This window comes from Pholcus phalangioides, unplaced genomic scaffold (genome assembly GCF_987345545.1).
Source record: "Pholcus phalangioides strain wild (caught in Gottingen) unplaced genomic scaffold, Ppha-v1.0 ptg000029l_1, whole genome shotgun sequence".
Classification (NCBI taxonomy): Eukaryota; Metazoa; Arthropoda; class Arachnida; order Araneae; family Pholcidae; genus Pholcus; species Pholcus phalangioides.
Genome location: NW_028301619.1, coordinates 6,985,869 through 7,011,028, shown reverse-complemented (window position 1 = coordinate 7,011,028; position 25,160 = coordinate 6,985,869). Strand labels below are relative to the sequence as shown.

Sequence of the window (25,160 nt, the reverse complement as noted above, 5' to 3'; positions counted from 1 at the left end):
AGTCTCACTTCAACCAAAACTAATACATTGCTTTGAAAACTCAACTGAATAAGCATTCTTTTTATGTGCAGATGTGACGAGGCCGGATTCGCGACATATAAGATACAATAATAAAGAACATTGCTCCAAAAAATAGAAGGAAGATACTTCAGTTGGGAAGCTTTTAATTTATTTAAGGTTTTTTTTCTTAGACACTTACATCATAAAAATTTACCCATTAGAAAGAAACTTTAAACTAACATTAGTCAAACATGATCATTAAAACTCACCCCAAGTGCTCCTTCAACAAAATGGAAAATAATAAGATCTTTGGTCACTCACTTACCACCAATGCTGGTTTTAATTTACGATGACCCTTTTAATTCAACCATCTTCCCGGAGAGATAGAGAGAGCTCCCAAAATTAAAGCAACTGATTTGTCGAAGTAAAATTTTTATTTTCACAAAAATTAGAACTTTGCCCGGTTTTAATTTACACTAAAAATTACCATATTCTTAAGACAAATGAAATTTAATTGGTCAAATGGTTGATGCGTTTTGGCTCTACAATGGAGAGCCGTCATCAGGACCTTGTGGTCAGAAATCACACAAATGAGTCGTGGAGGGGTGATGTTTATCTCTGGTCATCCTGAGAGTTTGCATTTGTATTTGCTGATTCTGAGCGGTCTTTGGATGCGAACTGGGGCGCCATCTGTTGCAAAGTGTTAAAAATTCTGTCTCGAATGAGGTTAATAAATCCTGTCCAAGCTGACGAAATAGGTGACGTGTTCCTTCCATCTTTAACCAGGAAATCCTGGCATGTTCTGATGAAGTATCCCTCGAGAAAATTCAGTTCGGAATTATGTGTCGCTTTTTTAAAAACAGATGCTTTTTCTTCTTTTGTTCATCAAGCACTAAAACTTTGCAGTGATTCAGCCTCCCTCCAGAATGAACTCAATATCCTTCGTGACATCGCTTCCAATCATGGTTTTTCACCTTTTCTCATAGACAAGATCCTCAAAAAAATTACCCCGCCACGCACTATGAACTTGCTCCCAGCTGACTCAAAAAAGTTTTCTAATACTGTCATTCTTATATTCGATTCTTAATTTTCATGACCTCATCTATCTTAAAGAAATTCGACTTCCATACAATATTCCAGCCAACAAATAAACTCACCTTTTCCCAACTCAAAGATCCTATCTCACCCTCCAAAGAATCTGGTATCTACTTCATACCATGCAAGAATTGCGAAAAAGGGTATATTGGTCAAACTAGGAGAAATCTGAATATTCGAGTTCTTGAAAATTGAAAGAATGTTGAGAAGGGACAGACAAATAGTTTGGCAATTGCTCAACACTGTTGGCAACTTTCATATAATTTTGATTTTGAGAAAGCGTCTGTTTTTAAAAAAGCAACACATAATTCCGAACTGAATTTTCTCGAGGGATACTTCATCAGAACCTGCCAGGATTTCCTCATTAATGATGGAAGGAACACGCCACCTATTTCGTCAGCTTGGACAGGCTTTATTAACCTAGATCAAGACAGAATTTTCAACACTTTGCATCTAAAGACCACTTGGAATCAGCAAATACAAAGACGAACTCTCAGGACGACCAGAGATAAACATCACCCCTCCACGACTCATTTGTGTGATTTCTGACCACAAGGTCCTGATGACGGCTCTCCATTGTAGAGCCGAAACGCATCAACCATTTGACCAATTAAATTTCATTTGTCTTAAAAACATGTCAATATTTTTTGTATAAATTAAAATTTTTATAACATGAGATGTGATGGTGAGACACCAATTACATATGGCATTACATGACCTGACAGGCAAGGTGAGCAATGAAGCGACATACATCACATGAACAATGTAACCGTGAAAAACACAGGTAATTGTAATGTGGTGTAATACGCATGAACAAAACAAAAAAATATTGTGATATGCAAACAACAAAGTTCAAACATAAAGACAAATTGTATATAGTGTGTACATATGTTACAAAAACAGATTGTACTTTTCTGAATATGAAACCATGTATGTGTCAAGGAGGAATAAAAAGGATATTGCAACGGTAACATAAGTGATAAAATTAAAATAGAGAATTATGTGTTCAGTAAGGCCATAGTATAATATGATAAAAAATAGTGTAATCCACAAGAACAATGCTACACGAAATGTTCGTTGGTTAGTATGTGTTGTATATAATCACAGATATTGATACCATTATCGAATGATAACAAAAATAATATGAAAAAACACAAATTTTCGGCAATTGTTTTCTGTTTCATATGAAAATGAGAATCATTTGTAATATTCATTCAATTAGGTCCTTCTCTGCTCCAAAAGAAAAAACATTAGACAACATGGCGCAACAGAAGAACAACTTAAGGCATGTTTACACGAGACAAGTGCTTTAGTTGGTAACTTAATTTTAACTTAGATTCTTCTTGAAATTGTCCACACGATAAGTGGTAAGTAGACGCTCATTGGATAATTTTTATGGAGGTGAGCGCAGTTAGCGCATGCGAGCTTCAGTCTACTCAAATCCACGGAGAGAGAGAGGCACAACGAGCGGGAGAATAATAGTAATAATTTTTTATTTATCTGGCATTTAGAGAGGTGCTTTTTTTAAAGCTCATAGCTTTCGTAACGATGGATGAAGATGATCAGGTAGAACTTACGAATACTGTGATATCAGAGCCACATTATATATATTTTTTAAAGAATATAAATTTATTCACTTTCACTTACCCAAGAGGGGAAAAAAGAATACACAACATATTATAAACTTATGTAAGTCATCGAGAAGAAATATAAGATTTCTCTATTTCTCCTCTAAGTTGTAAATATCTATTATATGATATTTCAATCGAAGTTAAAGAGGAGATAAATTATGAATTATGTAAGCCGAAAATATGGGCGAAGATTCTTGGCATTTGTAGGAAATTCTAAGGGTTAAAAAAATTAAATAATAAAAATTCATTAAACAAAAATTATTTCCAAATTTTTGAAATTATTATTTTTTAATTTAATCTATAGAGATGATATCTTCATGTTAAATATTTGATCATGTATTTTTACAACAGATGGCAGCAAATTCGTTCTGGATAAGAGAAATATTCGAAACCCCCCTCCAGTTTTTAATATATAAATCCTCCACACCCGATATATATTTTTGAATCTTCAAATTTTTTCAACTCCTGACATCACGTCGACAGAATGTTCCATAGCTTTTTTTCCAACATCGAATAATTTTTAGCTTGTTTGTTAAGATAATTTTCATTTCTATAGTTCAACAAACATTCATGGCGAAGATATTTTTCAACAAACTTGAAGGTTGTGTTCTCTGCCCCCTCACCATCCAATATTTCTGCGGAATTCTAGCGAAACTTCAGGAGACGACGGAGCATGAACAGGTTCACGCTTGAGATCGAAATAAACCCCTCCTTGAGAGAGCAAAAAGACCCCTCCAAGAGCGGCAGGTCACCCCCACTGGCACATGCACATAGGTCTACTTAACCGGAAAAAATAGAACTGTTCATATTCACTTACCAACTAAATCACTTGCGCACTTGCCAACTAAAGCCGTGTCAACGACCCTTATCGTCTGCATACATTGTATCATACTTGGCAACTTAAAATTAAGTTGCCAACTAAAGCACTTGCCTCGTGTAAACAGGCCTTTATCTCAACTAAATTAAAATCATATCATGACAATAACTCTAAATCTCAAGTGACACATTGTTCAACATCATAGCAAAAGTTTAGTAATTCAATTTGGTTTAATATTCTAGGCATCAACAAAAAAAAGAAACCTCATGATCTGACATCATCAGTTATGACTACCTTTTCCACTTGAACATAATAGAAAAGAATGGCTACTTTTTGATGATGTTGATAGGCCACAGGATGGTCATTTTGATGTGATTCAACCATCTTCCCAGAGAGAGAGAGAGCTCCTAAAAATTAATGTGACTGATTTGTTAAGCATCCATCTTCTCTATGCTGAAAAGTACAGAGAGAACTATATCTAGTTCCATGAAAAACCCCTCTTATTGGTTGAGTACGATCACCCAACAAACAACAGCATTCTTCATTGGTTCAAACAGGCACATATGGAATGACATGATAGTTGTCTGTGTAAGTTGATGACTGATCGAGCAACGGCGTAGAAAATTAGTACATACCGGTTACAAAAAAAAATATATATGTGCATCTCACAATTCCTAAGCGATAAAAAGGGACACAAATGGAATTGAATATAATGCGGGATAAAATATGCTGAGCAACATGATCCTTCACATTTAATATTACAAAGGGTAGATGACATTTGACAATTACATAATTTGTTCCAAGTTTGAGGAAGGAAAACCCAGTATTAACAAGAACATAAATGAAAGGAACAAACCCAATTATATATAGAATCTATATTCAGGGTACATACTCATTTTCATAAAAAAATTTCCCTGACTTTTCCAAGTTATTTTTAAATTGAAAATTCAATATGAATTAATTATGATAAAGTTTAAAATCAATTATATCAATTATAATTATTACAATAATAAAAATCATCATAGTCATACATTATTTGTTATTACATTATTAATTATTTTATACATGCATTTATGCTTTTCAAATACACTACCTGATGAAAAAAATGGAACAAAAACAAGAAATGCAAGATTTCCTTTTTTTGCAATATCAATGAATGGAAACATTACCTTGAAAATTTATCCAACATCCTCTTTGGCCCATTATAGGATGAGTGGGACATCACTAATTTCAATGCCCACAAGATTTCAGTCTTTACTGTCATTTCCTTTGTGACATAATTACTCAAAAATGTAGTTGGTTTCACAGCATCACAATTCTTTACAGAGTTGGATTACACTCTGCATTCATGTTAGTACTAGAACAGAAGAGCTTGGTGATCAGGGGTTGTTTACAGATTTCCCTGGATTCCACATGCTTGGCAGTTGGCAGTCTTGGCATGGCTCTCAATAGCTTTTCTGTCCATAGATGGCTTTTTCTCAGCCCAAGATATCAAGGAAACATTTTTATTTTCTGGATATTATGCCAAGGTGAACTCGGAAAGAAAAATCATCTTGTCTCTGCCAGGACTCGAACCTAGGCCCTCTTGCATACCAGGCAAGCATGCTACCATCTACACCACTGGAGAAACAATCCTGCCCTCCTTATTTTATGCACTATGGCATGAGGCGCTAAAGTAGAGACATTAGTAGCCTCTCTTAACTTCAGGAAATGGCCCCCAGGTGGGGCGGTATGCAAGAGGGCCTGAGTTCGAGTCCCGGCGGAGACAAGATGACTTTTCTTTCCGAGTTCACCTCAGCATAATATCCAGAAAATAAAAATGTTTTCTTGATATCTTGGGCTGAGAAAAAGCCATCTATCTCTCTCTAAACCGTCCCACCTGGGGGCCATTTCCTGAAGTTAAGAGAGGCTACTAATGTCTCCACTTCAGAGGGAGAGGTTGACGGATTGATTTTTTCGACTGGGGGAAGGGTATTGTGCGTTATACAGAAGCTTGCAGCAAAGCGGTCACTTTATCATGATCTGCTTACGAGGGAGAGGTTGACGGAGCTATAGCCCTGGGGCCTGGACCATTCTCATCATTTTTTGTTTTTCCACACTATGGATTCACTATAGAGAGGGCCCCTAGTTAAGGATCAGGGGTGTCATGTGCATCGGCACCATCAGGCATTTCACTATGGACATCTGTGTTCACGGAAATTTTCATTTCATTCAGACATTATGGCGGCCTATGCATTGAAACAGCAGGGGTCACATTATAGCCCTGAAGTCACACACCCCCAATGCTGTGCCCTTGCTGGTGTAGGGAAAATACTGTGGTTGTGGCCCACCTTGAATGGTAATCACAACGTCTTTTCTTTCTTCCTCGGAGAAGGACTCCGAGAGCGGTGCCTTGTAAATTGTTCTTTTCTTCGTTCGTTTTTTTCCCGTTACTTATACATGTTTTGTATTGTTAAAAAAATTGCAGTAAAAAGAATAGAAATACTTAGTTCAAGATATCTGCTGATACGCTTACAAATCTCTCTAAACCGTCCCACCTGGGGGTCAATTCCTGAAGTTAAGAGAGGCTACTAATGCCTCTACTTCAGTGTCTCACGCCACAGTGCATGAAATAAGGAGGGCAGGGTTGTGTCTCCAGTGGTGTAGATGGTAGCATGCTCGCCCGGTATGCAAGAGGGCCTGGGTTCAAGTCCCGGCAGAGACAAGATGACTTTTCTTTCCGAGTTCACCTAAGCATAATATCCAGAAAATAAAAATGTTTCCTTTCCTGTCCATGTTGCCCAAATTGAGCGTTTTGCTGCAAAGTCAACACCATGCTTTATACAGGTTATTTTTGGCTGCTTTAATCCAACTAGTCTTCTGAGGATTCAGATTTATATCTGCCCATTCCAGATTAAAAACAATTTTCTTACTACTCATGGTTTTTATATAATAATATACCAACAAGGAAATTAAAATATACATATACTTCATACATATGCTCACTGACGTCAACTTACAAAATTATTGCAACAGAGCTTTTCCTGGTACTTTTTACAAATGACTTTCTATGATATGTAGTAACAAAACGTTTTCGGAAAGACTTTGAATGTAGTTATGATGAGGTCACAGAAATGTGCTTTTCGACACAGATTCACAAAACCCTTGATTCTCCTCGGCAGTATCTACAGGGTTTTTTGCATTGAATTCAGAGATTTTAAAATTCTATCAATATTTATGATGTTATTGGATCACAATTTACTCTAATTCCCATTCTGAAAATTTGTTTATGATTTATTGTTTTTTTGTTTTTTTTTTGCTTTTGATCAAACGACAATTATGATGATTTTCCAGGTTTGAAAACATGAGATGAGAAACTTAAAAAAAAAAAAAAATACATAAATTTTACAAATTTATAGAGACCTTAAATGATAAAAACCATTAAAATCTTTCAATGATATATAAGCATTTACAGATTTTGTAAAATATGTAAAAACATGAATCTAAGAAACTTCACAATGTCAAATTAATGAGAGAAATTTTGCTTTTAGTTTTATAAAAGTGAAGTCCAGTGATAAAGGATATGCAGAACTTCTTTATTCTTAATTTTTTTTGGAAATGTGAAGATAAAAACCAAAGAGCATGAAGCAGAAGAGAACAAACAAAAGAATTTTTTTAGAGTTAGATAATTTGTAAAATGAGGCCCAAGTTAGAAACGCAAGGTGCCACATATAGCAGAAATATGAGTATACACACTAGAGTTGGCTCTTTCCCATACTCCACACTTCTAGGTGGATTCATCAAATTAGCAGAGTTTTGAGCTGCCTGTTGTTGAAAAATGGCCTATAAAAATTCAATATGTAATGGTAAATATACCTTTTTTACCAACATAAATTCAAACTATAACTCTTTTTAATAAGAGTGAGTCAAAATTTGTCTATCCATTATGATAACATAGGGAGAGAAATGATAATCTAAAAAGGGAAAATACTATGCAAAAAACTGGGTGTTTCATAAAAAAAAACCTCATGTATTTATAAGCACATGGAAATTTAATCAATATTATATACTAAGAAAAAAAGAAAAATTACATAACACACTTTTTAACCTATTTGCATCCTCTCTCTGAATTTGCTATATATATAAAACTCTCTCTCATACACTCGTGTACAAAATCAAAAGAATTTGCACATTTGTCTATTTTCGCAAAAAGTACTGAACTAAAGGTACTAATAATGCTGCCAAAGAAGTATGCAAATATTCAGTGCCAAATACATAAGCGTACATGTACGTGTGGTCGGAACTGTGACTCCATCCTCTGACAACCGAAAACGTTGAAACGAGGTGTTTTCTGCAATTTGTGTGCTCCTACTCCTCTGCAACATTCGCCATGTTTCTTGCAAGAGTTTGGTAAATTTTATAAGCTATCAGGTAAAATGAGCAGGCACGGATGACGGCATGAGATGGAGAATCATCGGCACACAGATTGGAAGCAGGGCAATCACAAGTGCAGGTGGATACAGAGCTCGATGTAACACCCAGTGTTGTCTGCAATCGTGGGAACAGTTTCAAGACACTGGATCCATATCGAGAAGACCTGGACAAGGTCGTCGAAGAGCCACAACGGCCAATGAGGATATTTATTTGGCACTTTCAGCGTTGCACCACAGGACTGTTACAGCTCTGACATGAGCTGCATGCTACCACTGGAACTCAAGTTTCACGGTCGGTTTACTGTTGCCCAAAGGCTTCATGAGAGAGGGCTTAATGCCAGAAGACTCACTGTGTTTGCCACCCACTCACTGTATCACACAAGAGAGCACATTTAGCATGGTGCAGACAACATCAGCCTTGGACCAGACTTCAGTGAAGCCTCTACACAGATGAGTCTAGATTCAGCCTGGACACTGATTTCAGACGTACACTCATCTGGAGAGAGCCTGGGACCCAATACCATCCCTCCAACATCAAGGAAATTGACCACTATGGTGGTGGAGGTGTCATGATCTGGGCAGACATCATGTTGGATGGTCACACACCCCTCCATGTGTTCAACAGAGGGTCCATGACTGCTAGGAGGTATAGAGAGGAGATCTTAAAGCCCTATGTTAGACTTTTCAAGGGCACAGTTGGCCCTCGGTTCCTGTTCATGGACATCAAAGCTTGCCAACATCAGGCTCACCTGGTCAATGATTATCTGGAAAGCAAGAATATTTGGCAGGCCCATAGCCAGAAATTTTGTTCGGGACGAGGGGGGCACATTCATTTCAGGGGGGGGGGCAAAGTGATAGAACAATAGATTTTGCCATCTTTTTTCCTTTTTTCAGTTATTTTCTCACATTTTGGGGGCCAGATCCCCAATTCCCCCCCCCCTGCTACGGCCCTGATATTTGGCATATGGCCAGCCAGATCTCCTGACCTAAACCCTATAAAACATGTCCGGGACACTCTTGGGAGGGCAATTGCATCCCCCCCCCGAGAACCATCCTAGAGTTCAAAACTGCATTGCTGCAGTAGTGGGACTGATTGCCTCAGGGACTCCTCAACTGCCTTGTGCCCAGTATGCCACTACACTGTGCAACCTATCTGACTGTGAGAGGGGGAACCATAACCAATATTAGAATCATTTTTGGTTTGATCTCCTAATGTGGATTTTGGACATTCTTGCAATGATAAGCTCGTACTATGACTTTTTTATGGTACGTCTCTTTCTCTGTTATATATAACTGTGTATTCATACCAAATTTCATTAAAATCTGTCCTTTCGTGTTTCAGAAAATATGCTAATTCTCTTAATTTTGCACACGAGTGTATTACCAAGTATTGATAATGAAACAAGTTTTTACATACTATGCCAGTAACTCATTCTGCTCTCAGTGATAAGGGATACTTGCAATATATCAAGGACAATTCCGCTTCCAAATGCAAATGGGTTAAAATAATTTACAAAAATATCAATACCTTGTGTTTTATTTTGTGAAAATAAAAAAAAGTTTTTAAATCAAGTCTGGAATAAACATTTGTCCTACCCTAATCTACAGAAACTACAAACCAACTATGCTCCTAGTCATTTTTTAACTCATTATGAAGCCACTCAAGCAAACCAAGTCCAGTCACTCTGTGACTTAGATTTTTTTCAAGTTACAAATTATATTTGATGCTTTTGGCAAACCATAAACCTTCACTATATTTGGCACAAATGTTTCAACCAGACCAACCTCACTTTAGTAGCGACCCTGATTGCAGATTTACAAGTATCCAAAAGATATAAAATTTACATACCATGTATGCAATGTACAGTAGAACCTTGATTATCTGGGTGTGGATTAACAGCACTATGAAAATTTGGATCTTGTGTTGTTTATTATTTTTTTTCATTGGTTATGTAAGATTTTGTGAAGGTTTTTGGTAATGAAAACAAACATTTTTATTTCATAGAAGTGGAGAGATTTCTTCATTCCTTTTCAGAACTCCTCCTTCCCCCTTCTAAGAGGTGAAGTCCTGTGTCAATGCATTGAAATAGCAGCCTCCATAGTTACACATGAGATCCGGAAATCGTCCTGGGCTATGGATATTTGAAGATTTACACTCACAATTACAGGATATGCCAGGAAAAATCTTCTTATGTATAGTCGTGTTAGTTGAAATGCATTGATTTTTTTTACAACTGAAAGACAAGGCACAAGGATGGTGCGACTTCAGATGCATGACAGCATGACTCATCGACTGGACCAGAGCTATGAAACTATCTGTTGGAACCCCTTAGGCATCCTTTCTATCTAATCACTAAATTTACTGATTAATTTCATTTTTCTGCAGTGGCCATGGAGCGAAGGGCTCCACGGGGCACAAGTTGTGAACCAACTGCTTTAAAGAATGGAATTTCTCACCCAATCTGGAGATAATACTCATAAACGTCAGATGCATAAAAATACATTTTCAAAATTTTGATGTAATAAATCAAACTTTTGAAAAATTGTTCAATCAGGACCTCATCAACTTTACATCTCTGTAGTTCAAACTTTTCACATTTTCTCTTTCTCTCTCTCTATATATATATATATTTTAACCCTTTCTCTCCAAAAAATTCAATAGTCTCGTCTAGAACTTGTTTTTCAATTCAGTCACTTTTGACACTTCTCTTTGTAAAAAACTGAGCAAAACTGTTCTTTTCAGATTTTTTTCATTTTAATTATTATGATACATCATATTACTCGAATAGTGTCTCTATTTTTGTTTGGACATTCAACATTGGGCTTGTTTAGAAAATAATTTATTAATTTCTTTGAATTTTTTCATGGCACATCTACAATCCTCTCACGGCACACCATGATGGACCACAAAAACCCTGGACAAACGTCTACAAACACTACAATTACATAATGTCTATCAAACACGATCACCTATCTATAGATTTTTCTTGGATGACAAGAAAATCTATAGATATCTATATTTCTATAGGCACTGTTACTTTTTTTTTAGTTCATGTGTTACATTTTTTTAAATCTGAGGATACTTTATCCATGGTCAGAATGACATAAAAATACATTATCATCTTTTAATTTTGTACAGGTTGTTGGGACATTAGCCTGTTTTGATATTTGTGCTGAAATAATTTTAATTGCATAAAAAAAAGTACCTGCATGGCAACATTCTTTCCTATACGCCTGCCAGTCATTAGATATGGCACCTCTTTAGTTCTTTCATCTTCATCTAATTCAGATTTCTCTTTTTGAAGCTGGATATCATCAAGTTTGAATCTAACTTCTTGTTGCATGTTTCCATCTTGATGAATATTTTTGGGATGGACAACTGGCAAATGAGTTGGTTCAACTGAAGAAACAGCTGCAGATATATAGTGTGTTTCAGAAATATATTTATAAACTTCTGGGGTAAAAGGGTGCACAAAAATAAATTAGAATCATGTAGCAGTGTAAGATTACATATGCAGTCTCCATATGACAGAAATGGTTTTTGTGTTGTTGGAATTTGTTTTTCGATTGGTTATGAGACAGCTTCTTTCAAGATAAAATCATATAAACTTTTCTTTCTTTCTCATTCCAAAAATTTATGAGGGCTTATTCTTGAAATAATCTAATGACAGAAGATAATCAAGATGCCAATTTGTCCGTCACTCAACATACAGCTACTTTTAGCAAGTAACTGAAATTACAGATCACTAAATGCCAAAAATCTTTCAGAATTTTGACGATATTGAACTGGAATTTTCAGATAAGTTGCCTTATATAATTGGCAATGAAGTTATGAAAAAATAAAATTGAAATTTCTGCTCATGGGTATTTGAATATATACTTCTTAAAATGCTCATATCTCATTGAATATCAAACTGTTTCACTTCAAACTTCACTATAGTATGTCTTATGAACAATGTCAAATTTCGTATAAGTATTTCATGTAAGTTTCGTAAAAATTAGTTAAAAACTCCACATGTTTTATGCTGATAACATGAGATTGGAATTTTCAAAAGAAACATTAGATATTATTAGAAACATAGATATTTATATCTTTGAGAATATGCATAAAAATATTGCACGCAAGCAAGTAAACAATTCTGTGAAAAGCACAAATAATATGCAGATTTTTATTTTAATAGGGTTAATCAAAAACACATTTTTCTAATTCAATTTTTTGTCAATCACCTAAAAAAACTCATGACAGAATATTCACTGGAAAGTGTCAGTTTAAGCATAAGTAATTACATGCCTGAAATTACAAAACGTTCTGTCCAATATTATTCTACAAATTAGAGAAAAAAATTTCAAACTCTAAGGCCGAACACATACTGGGGAGTCGACAAAGAGAGCGATTTCAAAAGAGAAAATACATCGATGCTCATCTCGATGTCCCCTCACATACTGACGAGGCGGAGAGAGCGAAAATGACCGCAGGCGTTCTGAAGGGTAAAGAAGAGAAGCCTTTGAGCGGGAAAAGTGACATCTCGCCAACTAGTAACCCTACCAGCCTGTTCATGCCAAATCAATCAGTTTGGCAATATTGGAGGATTCCAATAAACCAGCGGTTCTCAACCAGTGCTCCGTAGAGCCCTTAGGGCCCCGTGTGAACTCCCAGGGGCTCCGTGGCCACTCGAGGAAAATAAATAAAAAAAACCAGTAAATTTGAAAAAAATAATTATTAATATTTTTGAATAATAAAAATAGGTCAGAAACTTTGATGAATAAATAAAAAATAGGCCTACGGGGCTCCGCCATAGAAATTACATACCGGAAAGGGCTCCGTGGGTCAAAAAAGGTTGAGAAGCGCTGCAATAAACCCGTTAATCCTCAAAAGACTACAAGTCCTGATATATGTTTTTAATGACTTCTTGTATCAAACCGTTGTTTCGAATATTATTATTGCATAATGTTATTATATTATAATATTATTGCATAAAGATTTAAAGAATTATACTTCAATCAAGATAGAGAGACAACAGAATTAGTTAGACACTGAATAAAAATACATTCCTATAATCCGCAGAAGCTAATTTCGATACTTTCTAAACAAAATATCACCGTTAATGAGATGAAGCGAGAAGTTATCCATACACCTCGATGACGCAACTGTAATTTTTTTATGGCCACCGTATCATTATGAAAATGATTGTTGTTAGCGATAAATGTATACGTGGTCGTTAATCACAAATTATCAGAGTGGATCCATTATTTATGACATCCCAGAATTATAGACTCCTCCTATATGCAGGGCCGTCTTAAGAGCATCATGGGCCCAAGGGCCAAATGATTTTTCTGAGGCCCTACCTACCAAGCAAATTCTCGAAAATCTCAACCACATCTCTCTTTTGCGAAGCCTTTTTTATCTTGAGGTCTCCCGGGCAATGCCGTCTTAAGGCATGGACCCACCCGGGCACGGCCCAGGGGCCTCACAAAAATGAGATCTGGTTGAAATTTTAAAGAATTTGCCTAGTAGGGCCTCAGAAAAATCACTTGGCCCGGGGGCCCATGATGCTCTTAAGATGGCCCTGCTCCCTGGTCGTGCCCTGGTGGGCCCATGCCTTAAGATGGCACTGCTTTTGGCAGTGTTCTATGCATAACCAATTTCAATGAACGCGCGGATGATGCAATAAACTAGTTTTGATTTTGTAAGAAATATAGAGATATGTATTGTGTGTGAGATGTTCATTATTTGTATCAGAAAAAAGCTCGTGTCTCTTTCATAACACAAGGCATTCCAATTCAAATCCACGGAAATAACAGATATTCAGTACAATAAAATAAAAAAGAAAAAAACAGAAACCGTGTTTCGACAATGTTAGTAAGGGATGAGCAATCATCACGGTGTTTATCCGTTTTCCTAAAAAATGGGTTCTCAATCTCAAACATTTTCCACCCGCGCTGCCCATTTCTCTTATGAAGAGCCATTGGCGTAAGCAAAGGGGGGATTTGGGGTTCTAACACTCCCCCCCTTAAGCCAAGATTATAGTGTTATTTTGCCGGAAAAAACGTAAACCCCCCAGAAGGAAAAACAAATCTGAACCCCCACCCCCGAGAAAATTCTGCGTACGTCTATGTGAAGAGCAGTTGTAAGAAAAGCATTTCTTTGAAAAACCTTTGTCAAGACCACTGCGAAACTGCACCCCTGACAAAGGTTGGCGTGCACAGTTTGAGAACCCCTGCTAATCCATCAACGTGTTGCCGTCATTCGAGGGAGGGGGGGGGGCCTTTGAAAATACACTAAAAATGGTATATATACATACAAATATATATATATATACTAGAGGGCTCTGCACCCCCCCCCCTTCTTCATCACAACATATCTTGTTTATTTCGTCCCACTTCATCAGCGTACTATGGAAAGGGACATGTGAAAGCACCAGCTTACTGAAGAAGCGAATTTTATAATAAGAAAACAACAAAAAACAAATGTGATTAATCAAGTACCCCCAGAAAACTTGCCCATGGGGCAAGTTTTCTGGGGCAAGAACTTGGGTACTGGTGAACAAGAACTTGGTGAACTGGGGCAAGAAACTTGCCCCAGACTCCAATTCGCTGAATTTTAGTGGGGCCCAGACTGGATTTATCTCGGGCTACTGATGTGTTGCAAATTTTACATTGTTAAACAACAAAAATCAATGAGATTCATCAAGGGACACCCAAAATGAAACCTGTCAACATTTCCATGGGTCGTCCCGTGACGAGCCTAGAGCCCGTATGTAGAAGGATGCAGTGCTCCGCTTTATTTATTCATTAATTGGGGAAGGGGGTTCTCAGCCCCCCAACACAAAATTTATTGGGGGGGGTTGAAATAGCCCCCCCCCCACCATGTTTTGGTGCCTACGTCCCATGGCAGTACGTTTCTTATTAAAAGATATTCAGAGACAATTGAAAAGATGAAATTTGAAGGATGGAATTTGCGCCCCTCCTGATACTACGCCCAGGAAACCAGACCCCCCCCCCCTAGTTGCAGCACTGTCCGTTCATCAGAAGGAAGTTCTCTTGCACATAGTGTAGTTTTCCATGCAAAAAGCGCAATGGGATGGGTGGAAATTTGCGAAATATCTATCTCGTTAGTCTCAGTAAAATTTTGAAAAATATTCACGTCTAAAAAAATGACGGGGGGAATTAATCCGTAAAATGCTACCACAACAATCGTCAAACTTTTAATTAGGATAGACTGGGTTAAACACAAAAAAATGGGAATCGAAAAGAAGAGAGAGCGCCAAAAGTGAAAAAAAATCCGAAGCACTCCCTCCAAACCAAATGGGTGTGATGATGATGATGATCCCCCCTCAGAAGTTCTCTTTTTTTTCCAAGAGAGTGAGGAGAAAAAAAAAGGGGAGAAAACTGACCAATCCCCAAATAGCGTCTGATTTTACCTCACGATGAAAACAAACCGGCTTGAAAGAGTCGCGTACCTCTTGAGTGGCCTCTTCCTCCTCCTCGTCTCGCTGCCTGAGTATGTGAGGCGCAGAACAAAACAGTACATTTGTTTTCGACGCTATTTCGTACCTCTCCGCTCACATCCCCAGTATGTGTTCGGCCTAAAGTGAACGAAATTATGGCTGCATAATATACAGTAAAAAAAGCCTATCGTTCTCTAAATTTCTATTTCTCAAAAACTTTATAATTCAAAGAAGACAAAAACTCCTTGCATTTATTGTACCAAATCAATGCATTTTCACCTCTCTGTCAGGAAGTTTTTTTTAACCACTTTACGATCAAAGAATGTAATATTGTGTCCAAACACCGATGCAATGAATTCAAACTAGTCTGTTTTCTTTCCTCTCTCCTGATAATCTCAAAGCTTTGTTGCAACCTTGCTATTTTTTTCCTTTTGGTTTTTTGTACACCCTGATACTGATTTTTTTCCTCACATATGATGTAGAACAGGTAGGATGAGGGTGAAAAGAAGTCTAACTTTGTATCTACATTTTTGTCACCTTATCTTTTATACTGTCTCACTCTTTTATTTGTGTTTTCTTCTTCCTTTTTTCTAATGTGCAGTTAGGTTAGGACAAGGTTACTGTATTTATTGCTGATTCGTCAAATAGAGAGCATCCAAATTTCTTGCCAATTCGCTTGTAAGCAAAGGGCTTATCATCTCTCTATCAAATTACAAGCCACGATGATAGTAAAAAGGAAAACACAGAAATTCCTTTTTTTTTATACAAGTCTAGTTTTTTTCGGAGGTAAAAGAAACTGATAAGAAAGGATATTTGTGATAGTATTACAACCTACTTCGATGATGGATCTTGCTAATCACATGCGGATATGCATATTATGATTGACAGGGGAAGGGGACAGTTCACTTAGAACATGTAGTGGCACAGGTTAGAGGTTGAAGGTGGACCATATCTGCTTATGTTCATAGCATAGGTGTGAAAAACTGATAAGCATATTGGGATTAGCATTGAACAAAACAAATGGGTAGGGTCATGGACAAAGGCCAAGGATAGCAATGCTACTTGGGTGAGATCTGTTGGCCACTCAAATTCCAAACATTCTCAGAACAATGTTGAAGAAGAAATTTCAGAACATTGGGGACATAGAAATTACTAAAGAAACACTTGAATCTCTAAATTTCATTTTCTGATTTTGTGGAAATGAACAGTTCGTTACAAACTTTTAGCACCTTGACTGATAAATAAATTATTGCTGAATGAATGGCCAACTTGGTTAATGAAAATAGTGCAGAAGATGTTCCAGAGGAATCAGAAAAAGTAACAGTAAAGAATGCTAAACATGTTGCATAAAAACTTTGCATCATTTTTTGGAACAAACTGGAAGGATAGGGCCTGAATTGTTTGCAGCTCTTGCTAGTATAGATGATTCTGTGAAGGCTCAAAGAGCATAAATATGCATTCCAATCCAAGCTTAAAGATTGTTTTAAATAAGGTACATAAATAAAAAATCACATCGTTGAGCTGGATAGCACATCTGAAAAGAGTTGCAAAGTTGGTTATGAAAATATCAAGCAGATATTGGATACAGATTATACAAGTCTATGCACCAACAACAAGCTATTCTGAGAAAGAACTAGAAGACTTTTATATGAAGAATTAGACAAGATGAATAGTAAAGGAAACAATCATATCAAAATAATAATGGATGACTTCAATGCTAGAATTAGAGAGAGAAGAAATGGTGAAAGCTTAGTTGGAAGTCACGGTTACGGTGTACGAAACAAGAGAGGAAACAGACTCATCAAATTCACGTAGAGTGAACAGTTATGCATCATGAATTCATCCTGTAAGAAGAAACCCCAAAGAAAGTGGACCTGAAGAAGCTCAACTGGAACAACAAGTGAGATCGACTACATCCTATCTAATCAGAAGCATATGATCCAAGACTGCAGTGCTTTCAACAAATTCAATGCAGGAAGCGATCATCGACTGATGAGATGCAGAATAATGCTTAACACTAGAATGGAAAGAGTGAAACTTATCAAAAATACAAAAACTGTCATCGATATGGCAAGTACACAGATATAAATTCCAGTTAGAGCTGAACAAACAATTTGATTTGCTATATAACACCACTGAAGACAGACAAGATGGCAACACGATGAACAGAACTTTTTAACCACTACCCTAAAAGAAGTAGCAAAAGAAGTCGCTGGAGAAAAAGAAATCAAACTGATGAAGCAAATAACAGAAGAAACAAAGAAATTGATAAAAGACCAAACAGAATTTCAGATTAAGGTGAATGACCCTAAATCAAAAGTGGAACATACAAAACATTGTAAGACAGTACGAAAGCAGATTACAGAAGATATCAGGAAGTTTAATTGCAATATTGTAAAGAAAGCACTGGAAGGAAATAGGAGCTTAAAATCAGCAAAATGAAAACTGTGTGTTAGGAGAAAGGAAATTTTTGCACTAAAGGAAATTTTTGCACAAGGAAAGATGGAACCATCACAAAAGATAGAAATGAAATTATTAGTATTGTCGAGGAATTTTATAATATTCTATACAAACATGAAGAACAGGAGAGGAAAGGGAAAAAAAGAAAATGGAGCCGAATTTGTACAAGTAGCACCTGTGCTGAAAGAAGAAGTCTGCAAGGCTATAAGATGTATGAAAAAAGGGAAACGCCCAGGTGAAGATGGGATTTCAACAGACATTATTAAAGAAGCAGGAGAAGAATTTGCTAGTATGCTAGCCGCTTTGCTCACAAATTGTCTCACAAAACTGGATGTGCCTGAAGATTGGAATAACGCAATGATGGTTGCTCTTTACAAAAAGGGTGAAAAAGAGGATACCAAGAATTATCGACCAATGTCTCTTATCAGTAATTTATAAAATCTTCACCAAAGTGTTGACATAAAGGCTTGAATCCATGTTGGATGAAGCCCAACAAAAAGAACAAGCAGGCTTTCGAAGTGGATTTAGTACAATGGATCACATCCAAACAATCAGGGAACTCATAGAGAGACACAAGGAATACAAATTAGTATTGTGTATGGCCTTCATTGATTTTGAGAAAACGTTTGACTCTGTCTTCACATCTGCTGTAATTGGGGTAGAGAAGACTTACATCAATTTCATCAAGAAAATATATGACAAAGCAACTGCAACAATTCGTTTGGATAAAAGAAAAGCAAAGAGTAAACTTGGGAAAGGAGTCAGGCAGGGTGATACTATCTCACCAAAACTCTTTACCACTGTATTAGAAGACGTATTCAGAAAACTGGATTGGGATGAGAAAGGAATTAAAATAAATGGAGAACTTCTCAACCATTTGCGCTTTGCAGATGACATTGTTATTATCAGCAGTAATCCAGACGAACTAGAAGAAATGATACAAGAACTTGTGAAGGCAAGTATTTAGGTGTTTTTGAAAATGAATCTGCAAAAGACAAAAGTTATGTTCAACCCCTTTGCATTGAAGAAGACAATCTTGCTTAACAACACAGAGATAGAAGAAGTAGAAAGTTATGTATACCTGGGACAAGAAATTACCATGGAAAATGGAATCATTAATGAAATAAACAGAAAGATCAGGATTGGATGGAGCACTTTTGACAAAAACTGTAATTCTGAAGAGTCACGTGCCACTATGCCTGAAAAGAAAAGTGTTTAACCAGTGTGTGCTACCAGCACTGACTTATGGTGCTGAAACATGGACACTCACAAGCAAGACGATACACAGGAGCATGAAAAGATGTATGCTAGGCATCACAAGAAGAGACAGAAAACGAATCACTTGGATATTGAACCACACAAAAGTATATGATATCATTGGAAAGAATTAAACGTCTAAAATGGAAATAGGCTGAACACATTGCAAGTAGACAGAACAACAGATGGACTACAAGTATTCTAGATTGGTACCACATGTTAAACATCTAAGAAGGCAACCCCACGCAAGATGGATCGACGTGATCAGAAAAGTGGCTGGAGTCAACTGGGAGGCTAAAACATCAGACAGAGCAAAATGGAAAAATTTAGAGGAAACCTTCTCATCTAGCAGTGGATTGAAAATGGTTGTTGATGATGATATAAATAAAAATTGAATTGCACAAAAAAAAAAATTGCCACATATCTTAGTGTTTGCATATATTGTAATTGAACATTACTTGTATACTTAACAAAAGCTTAATTTGTATGTAAAAGTTTAGTATTTTAGTTTGTCAATTGAAAATTTTGCCATTTTCGGCACATTTCTCCTTTCTTATGCAAAATAACTTTATTTTACAAAAACTGTCTATCTCAATTTTTTTTCCAGTCCTGTCAGTTTCGAGATAGAGAGGTTTGACTGCATGTGCAGAGTCTTCATGGACCCCTATACCCCCTCAATGTTTTCATCATATCAGAGCTCCTGCGGCACCTATGGTGAAATGTTCCCTTTAAGCTACATGGATGCACCTGTGAACAGGGAAAATACATATTGCACATGCAAAACTATTAAATAAATTACTACACATTGTCACTTTATAATGAAAACCTTGTACATCAATAAATACTAACTAATCAACTAACTTTTACATTAAGAGAAAAAGAAGTGGGTTATCTCATTGAACACCACACATACATAGTAGTTTTACTTTTTTATCCATAGAGAGCAGATCAGTGCTGATAATTTTTTTAAACAGCCGTAATTGGTGCAATATGATGTTTTCAATCTACAATTGCCACATTGACATGGGAAAGCATTAAGTCACAAAAAATCAAAAATTATTTTTTTCATAGATAAGATAGTAACAACACATGATGGTGGCATGGTAAAGAAAGTAAGTTGCTAAAAGAAATAGTTCAGTTTCTACAGCTCTCCAAAGATAGTGTTAGCAATGAGTGGCTTTGGTTTTGTACTCTTCTCTTTCTACTCTGTTGTTGGTAGTTGGTGAGAACTGAAGCTCAAATGCATCTGCAAACACTTCAGCTTTGTCCTGGTCAGTAAGAGACTTTGGCTTGTCCTACAAAATTTGATTTTTGTGACTTACATGCTTTCTGATGTCAATGCAAGAACTGACGAAAAGCCATTTTTGAAGAAAAAAAAAAGATTTACGAGGTTTCATTATAAGGTGATGCTATGACAGATAAGACTGAACTGCAATGCACAGACAAAAGAGATAGATAAGTCAGAGTTTAGGTGAAATGAAAAAAAATCAGAGGGAGCATTGCTTACAAGAGCCTTATATTGCCAGGTTGCCGTTCCATGTTATTTTTCTGTTATTTCCTTTAAATACAATAATAGTTTTCCTGCTCTGGTGGCTCTACATATGGCAGATAAACCCTTTAAAAATGTGGAACTTGTCATGGAGCAAAATTTTTCTTCACTCATCTAAATTCCCTGGTGAATCGGTTCAGAAACCAGTTGTTGTTGACATCATGGATTCAAAACCGCCCTTACCAGATGTGAGGATCAGAGCAAAAATAACCATGAGACCCTCTGCAGGCAGAATTTAACAAATTCCATATATCTTTCCATGTTCCAATATTAGAAACTTGTCATTTGCTTTAATGTTGCTTTCTCCTAACAAGGGAGGGTGGGGGCTGAGTGATATAAGTGAGCTTGTCACCGTATTCCTTTAAGTTAGACCCAAATATTGCATAGCAATCCTCTTAATGGCAAACAAGGAAATGATTCAATGACTGGCACTTTTCCATTCCGATGGAACATCTTCTCTAGAACTCTTCCCTTTGGTCATATGCATATACGAATTTGATGTTATGCCATAGTTAGTAAAAATCTACATGATTTCAATAAATAAATAAATAAATAAATAACACAATGAACTCAAAAGACCCTGATTATTTATATGATAAAAGCAATTTCTGTAGTATCTCCTGTAGGTCAGTAATTGAGTGTGGCCATCTGTAGAAACTACGAAAATAAAGTAGACGTTGGCAAGTCTGAATTTTTCAAATCTATAAATGTATAATGAGAGACTACTACATCTAACACTACCACTGCCACTACCAGGTGGATTTAACTCACAATATAGGTTTATACATGTCCTAATAATATTGATAATTTCATTTCCATCTTTTGTGATGGTTCCATTTTCCCTTTTAAATATAAAAATTTCCTTTCTTCCAACACAGTTTGGTTTTGCTAATTTCAAACTCCTATCACCTTCTATTGCTTTCTTCACAATATTGCGACTGAACTTTCGGACAGTTTCTATAATCTGCTTTCACCCCATCTAACAAAGCTATGCATATTTCAGTTTTGATTTAGGGCCATTCTTCATTTTAAATTCTCTCCTGTCTTTTATCAGTTTCTTTGTTGCTTCTGTTATTTTTTTACGGGTTGATTTCTTTCTCTCCAACGACTTTCTTTGCTACATCGTTTAGGGTAGTGGATTAATTTCGGTTCATCACGGTGTGACATCCTGTCTATAATATTTAGTAAATCAAATTAGTTCTTCAGCTCTGACTGGAATTTATATTAGTGTTCTTGAAGATGTGTCAAAATTACTGACAGTTTTCATATTTTGATAAGTTTTGCTCTTTCCATTTCAGTGTTAAGTATTATTCTGCATCTTGCCAGTCGATGGTCACTTCCTGCATTGACTTTGTTGAGAATACTGCAGTCTTGGATCATATGCTTCTTATTGGATAGGATGTAGTCGAAATCGCTTGTTGTTCCAGTTAGGCTTTTCCAGGTCCACTTTCTTTGGGGTTTCTTTTTAAAGAATGAATTCACGATGCATAACTGACTTCTGACTGAGCTTTTGCCATTTCTTCTCTCTCCAATTCTAGCATTGAAGTTACCCATTACTATTTTGATATGATGGTTTCCTTTACTATCCACCTCATCTAATTTTTCATAAAATTCTTCTACTTCTTCCTCAGAATAGCTTGTTGTTGGTGCATAGACTTGTATAATCTGTATCCGATATCTGCTTGATATTTGCATAACTAACTTTGCAACTGTATCAAATGTGCTATCTCGCTCAAAAATATGATTTTTCTACTTTTTATGGATTAGAAATCCTACACCACTAGTTTTTCCATTATCTGATCCTCTGTAGTAAAATATGTGTCCACTGGCAAGTTTGATTTCCTTCCTCGCCTTTTCTTTTTACTTCACAGACACCTTGGAGATGTCCCAATTTATTCTTTCCAGTTATTCTTCCAGCTCCTGCAAATGATTTTCTGATGAAAAAGATAGCCCATTATACGTGGCCAAGGTGGTCATCTTATGGCAGTCTTGTCCATAACATGTAAAGCATATATTAAATATATTCACATACCTTTAAGCACTTGGCTAGATGTTTCTTCTGGAGTTGATATGGACAACTCTTGTATTTTCAGCAGCATTTTTTCAGGCATTATGTCTGCCACATAAACAGTTTTGAAACGCCGCCGGCCACTCTCATCAGACACAGATATCCAATTTAATCTATACAAAGGCAAAAATTCAAATACCTCTCTAATGGGAAAGCAATATTATTACTGAGATGAATAATTGTTATTATTTGAAAATTCCTCCATGAGAGTTCCTCGTTGTATATTTTAAAATATATAAAGAAGCTGAAACAAAATCGATGGTATTTAAATAATTTGCACATACAGTGAGACTAACCTAAGTCTAAAAGTAGATAAGGTGGAAACTAGCTCAATTTAAATTAGAAAAAATTCTTTAGTCCTTGCCAAAAGGCATTACAGTATTATTTATTTCGCATAATGTGAAATTTGCCTAATTTAGAAACAATTCTAGAAGAATATATTAAAAACTAATTTCGAAAAATGTTTTAAAAATATGCTCATATACAAGCTGTTTCAAATTTTTTGCCCATAGAATTATCTCTTTGGAACTAATGACTTCAAAATCTTTTAAGTTACAAGAAGTGAACTAAAAAAGAAGACAACTTTACATTCCAATTGAAAAACTAATCTCAGTACCCCATATTGGAATTCAACGGGTTATAAATGTCTCTTGCAGATAGAAGCAAATTTAAAACCATTAGTGGTACCAATTTTAAACCACTACATGAAAAATATGAGTTAGAGAGTGGATTCATAATGAAACAACTTAGCTGGAAAGGCTTTAAAAAAACTTACAACTACAAAAAGTTTTCAAATGATGTGTAGTTTCTTTAAAATGAAATTTTTGCAGAAGTTGTACATGTTACAGTAAAAGCCAGAAGAGTGGTAAAACTTAGGTTTTACCAGTAAATCCTAGGTTTTACCAAGTCAAGTTGGTAAAAGCCTGAAAAACACTTGTAAACGTTTACATTTCAGACTTTCACCAAGCACTTTGGTAAAAGCTGGCATTTAGCAACTTTCATGAAAATTAGTAGAATAGAGAATTTTCTGATTTTCATAAATTTTAAAGCTTGTCATTTATTAATTGCAATGATCCAGACGTTAATTAAAATCATAATTAATTAACTAATTAGTGATTCAAATTTGTAAAAATTAGTACAATTACAAATTTTTTAATTTTCATAAATTTGAAAGCTTGTCATTTAGTAATCACAGTGATCTTGATGATAATTAAAATCTTAATTAACTAACTAATTAGTCATTCAAATTCATCAAAATTAGTAAAATTGCAAATGTTGCAATTTTCATAAATTTGAAAATATTTTATAGCTAGTCCCAGTGGGGGGGGGGGGGGGGTTACCAGTTGCAATTAGTAAAACCGCGGTGGCCATGGTTCGATTGCTCCCGTGATATAAATTAGAGTTTGCCTTTGAATCACGTCCATCTTTGCCAAGAGCCGAGCTGATGGCTGCCTGATGAGAGCCCCAAGGGCAATCTGTCGATACAGTACAGTTCTGTAGAGGGTGTTATTCAGATTACAATGGTATTCCCGCCCTGCAACCAATAATCGTCTGAAATGATCCAGTGTATTGGTAATTTTTCTAAGTAATATGAGTGTGCTAAAAAAATTACCTTGCTGGCAAACCATATTCCTAAAATTTTGAGACCTTTTTTGGCAAACTTAATTTGTTCCCTATTAGTTTTCATAGTGGGACTCTTTTTTTCCTCTTGTTTTTCCAGAGAAATGATGATTTGGATGGTTCCATTTGCAGATCTCTCTCATTTTGTTGTAATCATTCGTAGATCTGTGTCAATGCAGCATTGACCAGAGGCTGTAATTTCAGTGGGTTCCTTAGCAGACACCAAGAGAAGGAAGTCATCGGCAAAGGCTTATGCTGTGACCCCCCGGGCACACTGGAGTCGAAGTAATAAATCGAATGTAGTATTCACTGGGAGCAACCTCAAACCAACGTTTTGGATGCTGGTGCTGTACTTATGTTGAGGGTGATGGTGCTTCCCGAGAAAATGTCCTCCAAAATTTTTTTTAGCTGAAGAGGAATAGACATAATTCGAAGGTTATTAGCTATTTCCTCATGACACACACAATTGAAAGCTCTCTTAATGTCGAGGGAGATAACGGCTGTGAGTAGAATGTTTCTTCCTTCCTAGTCTCAATCTGTTCCATTAGATCGTAGTTTCCCAACCCTTTTTTGTCCCATCACCCCCTACTTGAGAATTTTTTTCTCCTATCGCCCCCAACACAATCTAACCCGTAGAATCCTATGCTATACCCGTAGCTTCCACATCCCCCTGGAACATTCCATTGCCCCCCCCCCCAGGTTGCGTTAATGTCCACGTTGGGAATCACTGCATTAGATGATGAAGGGCATCATATGTTGAGCGATCCATACGAAAACCAAATTGAAAAGATGAGGGAAGCCGT

The 25,160-nt window shown here is 36.3% G+C and overlaps 1 protein-coding gene across 4 annotated transcripts in view; it reads right to left on the bottom strand.

The window, feature by feature from the left end:
* Window positions 1-25,160, bottom strand: part of LOC149067626 (nonsense-mediated mRNA decay factor SMG7-like) — a 267,121-nt gene that overhangs the window by 97,015 nt on the left and 144,946 nt on the right. For all 4 annotated transcript variants that reach the window (XM_089252529.1, XM_089252530.1, XM_089252532.1 and 1 more), the window contains exons 15-17: window positions 22,702-22,850; window positions 11,162-11,367; window positions 7,279-7,365 (exon numbers count right to left, since the gene is read on the bottom strand). In XM_089252529.1, the coding sequence (XP_089108655.1) occupies window positions 7,279-7,365; window positions 11,162-11,367; window positions 22,702-22,850 (442 nt within the window). The remainder of the gene's footprint in view (window positions 1-7,278; window positions 7,366-11,161; window positions 11,368-22,701; window positions 22,851-25,160) is intronic.